The sequence below is a fragment of the Oryzias melastigma genome, linkage group LG7 (genome assembly GCF_002922805.2).
Source record: "Oryzias melastigma strain HK-1 linkage group LG7, ASM292280v2, whole genome shotgun sequence".
In the NCBI taxonomy this organism is placed as follows: domain Eukaryota; kingdom Metazoa; phylum Chordata; class Actinopteri; order Beloniformes; family Adrianichthyidae; genus Oryzias; species Oryzias melastigma.
The window spans coordinates 31,380,177-31,391,767 of record NC_050518.1 but is presented as its reverse complement, the minus strand read 5'-3'; the positions used below and the strand labels follow the sequence as shown (position 1 = coordinate 31,391,767).

Below are 11,591 nucleotides of genomic sequence, written 5' to 3'. Positions count from 1 at the left end.
GTTGTGGTGCAAAGGACGAGGAGGAGTCTGAGAAGAGGGTTGGAGGAAGGCATTCATGGTGGAGACCCCTAATGGAAGGAGAAATTTGGTGCCACTGTTAGCATTAGCCAACTGGTTCATGAGCGTCCCAGTGACCGCTGTCTGTCATGGACAGCTTTAGCAATAAAGCTATAAAAATTCAAGATGGATGGATAAACAGAGAAATGATGGAGCAGAACCGAATGTCTCTGAAAAAGATTATTCTCAAGGAAGTAGCTCCTGTTTTGGTGAGTACAGACATCTTTATGTTATATTGGAGTGACTCCGCCCACCCCAAGCCCCATGGGGCAGGGTGCATGATGGGAGTTAACTTGTCTTCAAAGTTTTAGTTTTCCTTTACAGGTGTGACATGTTGAGGTAGAGCTTCAGCAGATGCAGGAACTTCAGTCTCTTTAGATTGAGCTAATCTGTGGATTGTTCTAAAGAACAATAAATGTTCTGTTTGGAGAACGCTCTGCTCTTCTGTTAGGGCAGGGGTCTGCAACGTGCAGCTTCAGAGCCGCATGCCGCTCTTTAGTTGAACAACAAAAAAAGTTTCTAAATATTAAGAAGTAACTATAAAGTGAGAAAAATATAAAGGGGATAAAAGTCAACTAACTTAAACTTGAAGTCATTTACAAACAGATGAAGACAAACTAAACATCTTGACACATTTTTGTGCATCCTCTCCTGTACAACAAAAAAACATGAGGTCAATAACCAGTATTAGGCATAATTAAGCACAAATGATTATTTTTGAAAAAAAAAAAAGGATTTTTAAGAGTGTCAGGGGTCACTTAATTAGTATAGATTTCCTTTTGGTTCGTTAGATTTGTATTTCTGGCAGAGATGCACCAACAACAGTGAACTTAACTATTTTTATTCAATCACTGCTGACATTCCCCCTTTTCCATACTACTGCTTTCACTTCGTTGAAATGTTCCTATGTGACAAGGTGTCTTATTTTGAAAGGAACTTCTGTCAAAAGTTAAAAAGAAGGCATTTTATTTTTGTTAATGTTTTATTCAAGTAAAATGAACAACAGTTCGTTTATGTGTATCATAGTAGGAACAATTACATAAATACAAATTAGTGTCTTACTTTTTAAAGGGTGAATGAAGACTTTATGGCTGTTAGTCAGTGAGAAATCAACCTGAATGGCTCTTTCTGAGTTGAAGGTTACAGATCTCTGTGTTGGAGTGACGCTCTGATGTTCTGCTTGGAGAAAGTTTTTACGTTCTTGGAGACTGTTCCAAAATGTTTGTCAGGTGTCAGGGACTGCCATGCACCTAAGGCACTGATTCACCACACTTGCTCCTCATCTCATCAGATGACCGGTTAAAAGCACATCCACGCCCACCAGCCAACGTCGGTTCCTCTTCTCCACTCCGGAAGAGTACACCGACCCAGAGTTGTTACCAAGCCACGTAGTGAATCAAAGCCTAGTTACTGCCCACGTTCTGTCACTAACTTCTGTTTTCTTGTAAAGGATCATCCCGGACTTCCCCTTGTCACGCCACAGACCAACCACCTGCCATCCAGGATCTCTGCCCTGCTCAAAATAAACAACCTTCTTTCACTCACTCCGTTGTCCTGCACCACAAGTTCCCAACAATGTTCTTCAAAGAACCCTCTTTTCTAAGCTCAGCAGAACCGGCTCAGGAGAATGAGGCTGAAGGTGCTGCAGAAGGTTCAGCACGAGGACCAATCAAACCTCCTGATGTTGAGGAGCAGTGATCACGTGACGCTGACCAGCTGCCAGCAGCATCCTGTCACTACAAATGCACTATTATGGGATGATGGGCGTGTTTCCATGGAGACGAGTCAGCTGTGAGGCAGTGATACGGGCTCGTCCATTCCTGCACAGGTCACGCGCCGCAGGTGAGCACAGGTGAGATCCCGCTTATGACAGGCTGGCGTTAAGTGACGTCACGGCAGCTGGTTCGTCAGTCAGAAAGGCGGGGAGCAGCGGAAGGATAGGGGCCGTCCTCCTCTGTAACGACGAGCTCCCCCTCCCCCCCACACACACCCACCCCGAAACAACCCTCATCCCTTTTTTCAGGAGCCTGTTTTTTCCTTTCAACTTTCTCCGTCCGCGCGCGCCCCCAAACACATCCAGCCGCGTGAGAGGATAACGAGGACGCCCGCCTGTGGAGACTGACATCCCACGCGCGCATCCTGGTGTTTCTGGACCGCCACGGTTGGAGATGCGCTGTCATTCACCGATGAGCGTCATGCCGGCTCCCGCCGCTTCCTCCATTCTTCCTTCTGGTTCGACTGGACCGGTTCGCGCGCGGGAAGGGAAAGTTTGAGAGCCTCTCCTCCGGTTCCGGCTCACCTGGCCGCCCGCCCCGCGGACAGAAGAACTCCTCCAGAACTGCTGCTCTGGTATTCAGACGGGTTTCTTTGTGCGCAATGTTGAAGGGAACGGCGTGAAGGATGTTCGCGCGGTGGGTTGGAGCGAGCCTGGAACTGCACGGTTCCGTCCACCTCTTTTAAGCCGAATCTAGTGGACTTTGGTGGAAACTCATCCTGATGGGAGGATTCCCGGAGGACTGAGGCGGATCCGAAAAGAAAAATGTGGATAAAACGGAGTTTTACGCGCAGGTCAGTGGCGTGCACGCTCGTGTATCATGAAAAATGAGATGTTTAGAAAGATGCGCGAGGGGGTGGACTTTGACAGCTGATCAAATGCAGATTTAGCGTCAGTTTTTGAAGCTGCGCCACAAGAACTTAGGCTACTGTCTGCGTTCATCCACCCGCAGTTTCAGCCGGTTCCGAAGCTGCTGGTTCCGAAGCTGCTGGTTCCGAACCTGTTCCTTATGTTCGTATCACACCTACATCCACGGTTCTACCGACAGCAGTTTAATCGGAGAAATCATTCCTCAATTTAATTTTCGTAGCGGATGGAATTTTTCACAATCCGGCCACGAGGAGGCGCCAGCAGAACAGCGACAACCACGCACAAGCGCGCACGTGCGCAGAAACTAGTACAAACAGCCCAAGGTGAGATCTGTCAGCCTCGTGCACACACCTTTGGGGCCAAACGCCCCCCAACGCGCAGATCGTTAGAAGGTGGTATGTTGGTAGTAAAACAACATTAATTTGGGTTTCCTGCAGCCTCTCTTTGCGCCATCTCCGCTGTAGTTCAGTTACAGTGAAGCTGCTTTTATCTGTGTTTGGGGGGGGTATCAGAGTCTGGACAGATCAGGACAGAGAGGTTCCCTGTTCTCCTACAGTGTTACCACGTGTCTAATAAATCATCTCTAACAGCTAAGGGGGGGACCTTCATTATATATGAAGGTCTTACATTTTTCAGGAATGGGTTGAGTTGTGGTGTTTGCTGGATCACAAGAGCAGAACAGTCAGATCTTCCAGCCTGGATCATATTTCTGCTGTGCAAATCAGGAACTCTCAAGGCTCATGTGGAGGGGATTTATGGATCTAAATGGAGGTCTTTGCAGAGGTCTGGGTGGACAGCCCAGTCTCAGTAAAATGCGTACATATGCCACGATTTGAGAAATACCGTGTATAATATACGCCAAAACCGTTTTTTTGCGTGCATATAATACGCACGGTCCTAAACGTGTTAAATGTGTTTTCCACGTTTGACACGTCCCCTGGTGGAGGCGTGAGCATCACAGACAGCCCCACAAACGAACAATTTGCTTTTCTAACCCTAACCATAACCTTAACCAGGAACGACGTCATTTAGAAAAGAGCCGGAGGATTTCTGACCATGTGTTTAAAACAAAACCTAGAAAGTCGTGTATATTGTACGCCGGCGCAACCTATTCTCTATCATTGCGTATCATATGCACGCAAAAAGCGTGTTTGGCGTATATTATACACGGTATTTCAGAGTGCAAAGTCGTGGAATATATACGCATTTTACTGAGAGTGGGTTGGGGCGGAGGTCTGGGTTGAGGTCTGAATTGAGGTCTGGGTGGAGGTCTAGGTTGAGGTCTGGGCGGAGGTCTGGGTTGAGGTCTGGATTGAGGTCTGGGCGGAGGTCTGGGTTGAGGTCTGGATGGAGGTCTGGATTGAGGTTTGGGTTGAGGTCTGGATGGAGCTCTGGATTGAGGTTTGGGTTGGGGTCCTCATTTTCATGATTCTGGTTTACATGTTGTGATTACTATTCTCCCAGATGCATTTGGGGGGTGGGAGGGTGGAGCAAAGATGGAGGCATAAACTGTGAGCCTGTGGAGATGAAGCTGCTGTATCTGCTGAATCGCAGCTCTGAAGGAGCAAGAAGTGATAGATGAAAACCAAAGCAGAACAGAGGACTCTGGTCTGTCATTCTGATTAAGACCTCTGCGGGGGGTCAGAGTCAATGGTCTGTCATGGAGGATTTGGCCTGAAACTGATGAAGATGAAATCTTGAAGAAGAAGAAGAAAAAGACAACATCCAGAACGAATCTCATTTCTGTCGTTTTGTAAGGAAACAGAAATGATTGTACATTAAAAAACCAACATATTTGTGGAAATGTCCACAGGCCTCAGTGAGGAATGCTTCAGGCGTTCCTAATACGAATGTTTGGTTGGAGCTGAAACCATGAATTAGGGATGACTCTGTGGTTTCTGGTCAGCTCAGACTTTCCCACGGAGCGGTCGGGTCCAGGAAGGAAACGAGTCTGTGTGTTAGACCATTGATGAGGTGAAGCCCTGCAGGCAGACCCATCCGATGTGTCATGATTTGACACTGTGGCCTTCGCCACGGAAACAGGCGTGAAGCGTCTCACCTCGCTCTCCGTCAGCCTCAGCTGTAGCTCCTCCCTCCCGGGTGGTGCAGGTCATCTGTGTTCTCTGCGCCTGGCGACCTCATGGCTGCGCAGACGCAGCATCCCGTCACGCTCAACAGGAAACGATCCACAACAGGCTGCCGCGGTTCCTCCACTTGTATGATGGACGTTCTCATGAAAGCATTCGGAGATGAATCTGAGGATATTCTCTTCAAACGAATGTGTCATACCGTAACCATCGAGCTGAATTTTCGTGGATCTTCTGTTTTCCTGCGGCTGCAGTGATGTCATAAAAAGGACTTGTTTCACTTCTGAAGAAACTGTTCTTCAGAGAAACAACCTTTTGGCCATCAGCCTTTCTCCTCCGAGCGGCTGCAGGACTTCAGTGCAGGCATGGCGGTGGCATGGCAGTGGTGTGGCTGCGGCGTCAGACAGTCCTGTGATTTAGGTGCCATCCTAATAGCCTCTATGAGGGTTATTAACCGAGCCTCTCTGGAGCCTGATTTACCGCATTTGCAGTGAAATAGACTGTTGCTTCTGTCAGATCCCAGCTTCTGGAGGGTGGTGGGGGGATGCTGTGTGTTGGTGTGTCCTTGTGTGTCTCTGTTTGTATGTGATCTCTCCATTAACCAGTGACTCTTTGACAGATGGATCCGATCCGGCCCAAATACTGATAAAACAGAGCAGCCCATCACTGTGGCCGGTGTGGTGCGCCGCTCCTCTGAACGTGCTAGCGCTCCACAGCCCTCCGCTGCCTTTAACTAAGCTCTGTGTGTCTCCTCATCATGATGTCAGCTGGATGCTTAGCTTGTTGCGGCACCAGAAGGTGCATTCAGCGTGGAGTCCATTCAAACAGACACCCCCCCACCCCCCCGAGGAGATGGCTGTCACTTCCTGTCACTGAGGTGATGTGGGGGCTTCCAGCAGCACCTGATGTTCTTCACCCTGAGATGATCCTCAACTGTGCAGGACCCCCCTGTACAGGTGTGTGAGGTGTAGCAGTTAAAGGGAATAGTTAGAGGAATGATCCGTAGAGATGATCATGAACCCCACCAAGGCACAACACCCTGGTGTCTGAGCTGACAGTCAGCTGTCTGTTCACATGTTTTCTGATGCGTCTCCACAGCTGAGCTTTGGGCTGAAAAGCGGCAAAGTTGTCGGCTATTTCAGGCTCCAGTCAGAACTCTGGTGATGCTGTAGGATGATGGGGTTTCGGTCTGCAGTTTCACAGCTCTGGACCCCCCTGAGTCACCCTAAGGCTGACCATAGATGATTTCCACAGGATCTAACTCCTGCACCTGCAGGCTGGCTTCTTTTTCATCCATCAAATGTGAGGAAGACGAACGTCATTGGCGTTTTCCTACATGATGCTTCAGATCCTCAGCAATGATGCAGTGTGAGATGGGGGGGTAGCTTTTGTGCTTTATTTGGCTGTTGTTGATGTGTGAGCAGGAAAGAGGTGTGGCCGAGCAGACATGTGATCAGCCGTACTCTGCACAACCGAAAGCCGTACAAAACAGCAGTTTGGCGAGCATCATCTCCACTGCTATACCTTTACCTGAAAGGGATGGGATGGCGTTCCCCCTGATGCTTCATTGTGAGGGGTTCCCCGCTCACCTTTGAATCATTCCCCTTCTGGCTGCGGTTGCTCAGCAAACGTTGCTGAACGTGTGCTGCTGATGGGGGATACATCCTGCGACCAATCAGCTAGCCTGACAAGGTCCCACATGGAGTGTTTGTGGAGTTCCTTGGAAGTGTTTTCCGGCTGTCATTTGCTCTTCCTGATGAAAAGGCTTTGGCACATGTCCGTCCTCGTGCTTTTATTGTGGCGTTTGCAACAGGAGTCTAATAAATCCACACTGTTTTACAGTTAAAAAGCCATTCTCATGAAAACTGTGTTCTTGCTGTTTTTAACATCTTCCCGTAGAGCGGTCCACCTATGATGGGAAGACTGCAGGTTCGATTCCCGCTCAGCCCGCCCATGTGTCTAAGTGTCCTTGACCACGGCACTAAAGCCCACGAGTCGGTTGCAGTTGGTGTCAGTGTGTGACTGTGTCTGTAATGGACTTTGCTACTTCCGTCGAACGCCCAAAGTCCTCTAGAAGTGTACGTCATGTTTCATTAGTGGCATTTTTCTGATGATGGAGGACATCTGTGAAGAAAATTTGGGTTAAAACTACATTTCAGAGTATTTATTCAAATTGTGTATCAAGAGCAGACAAGCTGGAGCACAGAGGAGGATAACAAAGGCGTTCATGGTTTTATTTGTCTGGATCACCTGGATCAGATCCGTACAGCTGGAAGGAAACATTTTATAATGCACTGCTAAAGTTGTGATGTGATGGGCTGTAAGCTAGAGGGAGAGGGTTTAAACTGATGGGTAACAGGAAGTGGGGGCAGGCTTACTTTGCGCTAACAGTCCCACCCACAACTGTGCGGTGAATTTCTACGAAACACCTGCCGCTCTGCAGAAACTATGTCCTTGAAAATGACGCAGGTTTTTAAAAATGTCTTCATTTTTGATCAATAATTTAATTTTAACTTGTTCTGTCCAACAGCTGAGCAAACAGATAAGAGATGGATTTCTGTTATGATGGAGATTTTTTTCACATATTTTTTAATTTTATTTTGTCTACAAACAGCATCATCATGATGAAAAGACAAATAGTTGGAAAACAGATCAGATGATCAGAGTGGGACTTCAGACAATAAAACATTGATCAAATCTCTATGAAAACAGGTTGTTGTGTCACAGGTGATGTCCGGGTCATGTGATCACTTTGACTTCTGTCAATTTAAAGGCACTATCTTTAACTTGTGTGACATCACCAAACCCTGAAAGTTTCTTTTTTGTTTTGGTTTTGGACCACTGACATGAATAGAGATGTGTCAGGAACTGGTGGTGGAGGACTCAAATGCAGGAGACCAGGCTTGGTTGGAGAAACCTAAAATATTTACTTAACTGAAACATGACAAAAAACATGGGACCAACAAAAAGGTGGCAGAGCAGATAATGTGATAGGGATGAACTAAAAAACCAGACACTTCAAATACACTAAGCTTGATTAACTAAATGAAAATAGCTGTGGATGACTAACCTGACTGCAGTAAGACTGACAGAGAAACCAGAACATGACAAAAGCACTACAAAAACCCGAGCTTAAATCCTGACAAGATGGACAAAACAAGGCTATGACTTCAGGTTCCAATCAAATGAAGTCAATTCAGTCAAAGCAGATATCGCCTGATTTCTCTATTTTGGGATCAGACAGCGTTAGAAAGCAGTGATCGGTCAGAGAATCTGTCAATCAAGGGGACAGCGGGAATCACATGCTCCTATTGAGGCATCTGATTGTTAGTTATATAGTTTATAACTTGAAAAACTTGCAATAAAGAAAATATATAATTAAAAAAAAAAAAAAATAAGATTAGTGAGAACATGTTATAAAGACACACCCGAGCAAGACTGGTTATAGACCTTTTTCATGGGGATGTCACACAAAATCATGACAGGGCCGTGAACGTGATACCTAACTTTTGTTTAATGGATTTAGACCGGGAAACCAAAGAGCTGAACTCTGTTTAACACAATTTTACGTAAATAATCAAAGGTAACCTTACCAATTTCAACAGAAAAATGTACAGTGTTTATTTAATGAAAGTCCTACAGAACTGTATTTTAATCTCCTGTCTTAGATTGTTCACAAATCATAATACAAATTTGAATAATCCTTCAACATTGGAGGTTCTACTGAAAATATCAACCTGCAAGTATTCTGAAGCAGTACATGAATGATCTGGGTCTCTGCGACGTTTGGCGCTCATGTCACCCAAACACTAAAGGGTTCACCTTCTTCTCTCCAGTTCACCACTCACACTCTCGTTTAGATTATTTATTAATCAGTAAATCTCTTCTAAAAGATGTTAAAAGCTCCAGCATTCATCCAATTGTTATCAGTGATCATGCACCAGTTTCTGTAAATATTGTCAGGGAAGCAGCAACACCTTCGGGTTCCACCTGGAGGTTTAATAACTCTCTGTTAAAAGATCAAGAGTTTATTGAATTCTTTAAAAAAGAGTGGGCAACCTTCTTAGAATTTAACAATACTCCTGACATCTCACCATGTGTTCTCTGGGAAGCAGCAAAGGCAGTCATGAGAGGGAAAATCATTTCTTATTCAACTTATAAAAAACGCAAAGAGAAAGCAGAATTAATAGAATTGGAAAATAAAATAAAAATAATGGAGACAGCTTATGCTGCTTCTGCAGAAGATAAGATTCTGGGAGATTTAAAAAAACTAAGGCTTCAGTTAAACGACATAATTAACAAACAAACAAAGTTCCAAATACAAAGACTTAGACTATAAAGATTTGAAAACTCTAATAAATCTGGCAAATTTTTAGGAAATCATCTAAAATTAATAAAGAAAAATCCACAATAACATCTATTACTGATGAGTCAGGAAATGTCACTCATGACCCGATCAAAATTAATGAAACTTTTAAAGATTTTTATAAGAACTTATACACTTCAGAGATCAATCCATCAGAGCAAAGCATCAATTCATTTCTTAATAATGTAAACCTTCCCAGATTAAATGAAGATCAAATCACAGACTTAGACTCGCCGCTCTCATCATCTGAACTTCATGATGCTCTGCTGCTTATGCCGAACAACAAAGCTCCGGGGCCGGATGGCTTTCCCGCTGAGTTTTACAAAGAATTCTGGGAACAGCTAGCAGAAACTTTTTATAAAATGGTTACATTTATAAAGGAAAATCAGTTACTTCCACCAAACATGAATTCAGCAAATATAATCCTTCTTCTCAAACCAGAGAAAGATCCCACAACTCCTTCCAGCTATCGTCCCATCTCACTGATCAATGCAGACGTCAAAATTATTTGTAAAGCATTAGCACAGAGAATAGAAAAAATCACTCCCCACATAATTCACCATGATCAAACTGGATTTATTAAAGGTAGACAATCGAGTGACAAAATCCGCAGACTGGTTAACGTCATAGACTTTGCCACTATTAAAAAACAGGAAATGAACATACTCTCGTTGGATGCTGAAAAAGCTTTCAACAGAATCAACTGGAAGTTTCTCATCGCTGCCCTCCACAAGTTCGGATTTGGAGAATCATTCATTGATTGGATTAAAATATTATATCATAACCCAAATGCCTCAGTCAGAACGGACAAACAGACGTCCAGCAGGTTTTTTCTTGGAAGAGGAACCAGACAGGGTTGTCCACTCTCCCCCTCTCTCTTTGCAATATTCATCGAGCCTCTGGCTGCAGCAATAAGACAGAATGAGAACATTAAAGGAGTTAAAACAAAACATGGCAATCATAAAATTAGTCTCTATGCGGATGACATTTTACTTTTTTTACATAAATCATGTTCTATAAGTGAAACGATAACAATTATTAACAAATTCTCCTCCATCTCCGACTATTCAATGAATTGGAATAAATCAGTTTTATTATCACTAAACAGTAACTCTGAGCAATCACTCTCAATACCGGTCAAATCAGGCAATATCAAATATGTAGGCGTTCATTTCTCCCTTCTTATAACTTCCTTGCTCCCCCCCTGGACCTCCCGCGGCGGTGACGGGTGGTTGTCTGGGGCATGGGAGTGGGTTTCCCTTGGGTAGTCCTGACCTGTACCTGGGGTGGGGGGATGCTCGGCGCTGCTGGGTGGTGGTGGGCTTCTCTTCTGGGGTTGGGGGGCTCTCTGGGGGTGGGGGCTCGCGTTGATCCTCCTGGCGCGGTTATGGGGGCTGCTCTTCTGGCTGGACTGGGGCCTGTACTCTTTGGGTTCTTGTGCCTTCCTGCTCTCGGGTGTGGGGGGCCTCTGTGGCGGTCCCGCGTGCCCTGGTCTGGGTGTTTGGCGGGATCGCCCGGCAGGCGGGTTCTCTCCGCGGCCCCGGGGCGGGTGTTGGGGGGATCCTGGCTGCTGCACCGGCCCCGGCGGGGGGTCTTACACCGGGGTCACTCCGGATGAGAAAATTCAGTTTATTTTCAAAATAGAACCAATTTTTCATAATAAAACGCCGCGATTAACTAATGTGATCAGTGTTTTAACACACAATAAATATATATAACATATAATTATTTTATAAATAAAATAAACACACAATCGCCATACGCACACATGTTCACGCGAGCACAGACACACAAAACAGACATATACACACACAGACAGATCAATGCAGTGGACGCACACTGGAGCGGGGCATGGGGCTGCGTTTGAACAAGAGAGAGGCAGAGGAGCGGTTCTTCTTGGAAGAAACATCAGGTAATATTTTTTAGTTTATTAATTTACCGACGGAAACGGAGCGTGTGCGTGCACACAGGCACAACAAAACAGACAGACACGCACAGGCGCACACAAACAGATCAATGAAGTGGGCCGACTGCGGAGTTGGGGGGCGGAGTCTGTGTCAACAGGGGCAGAGACCATCCCCTTTTAGCAGAAACACAGGGTGATATCTTGGTTATTGACTTATTACCCATGATGGCAAAAAAAAGGCAATAGCTTTAGCAGAAGCGCCTGTCGACTGTCGCGGATGGTGTAACCTGGAGACCGGAGTGGACTCTGCGCGCACTCCGCTCCGCGCCGCTTTGCGGCGCTTCCGCATCCATTGTGACCCCGGCGTTAGAGTGGGATTGCCATGTGCAATGTGCTCCCCCTTTGTACATTCCATCTTTATCCATATTAGGAAACCATAAACACTCACCTGAGCACAGGTGTCAGCTCACCTTACCACTAATAGTATGTGTGACAGAATGAAAGGCTTTATTTGTGTGATTTGTATGATTA

At 45.6% G+C, this 11,591-nt stretch overlaps 1 protein-coding gene across 2 annotated transcripts in view; it reads left to right on the top strand.

Annotated features, from left to right (window-relative positions):
• Window positions 1–1,947: 1,947 nt before the first annotated feature.
• ajap1 (adherens junctions associated protein 1) overlaps window positions 1,948–11,591 on the top strand; it is a 48,905-nt gene continuing 39,261 nt past the window's right edge. The window contains exon 1 of one of the 2 annotated variants that reach the window (XM_024264090.2): window positions 1,948–2,625. In XM_024264090.2, the coding sequence (XP_024119858.1) occupies window positions 2,597–2,625 (29 nt within the window). In that variant the 5' untranslated portion in view covers window positions 1,948–2,596. Of the gene's footprint in view, window positions 2,626–2,683; window positions 3,025–11,591 lie in introns of those variants that run through there. The other variant, XM_024264091.2, reaches the window with a different exon arrangement.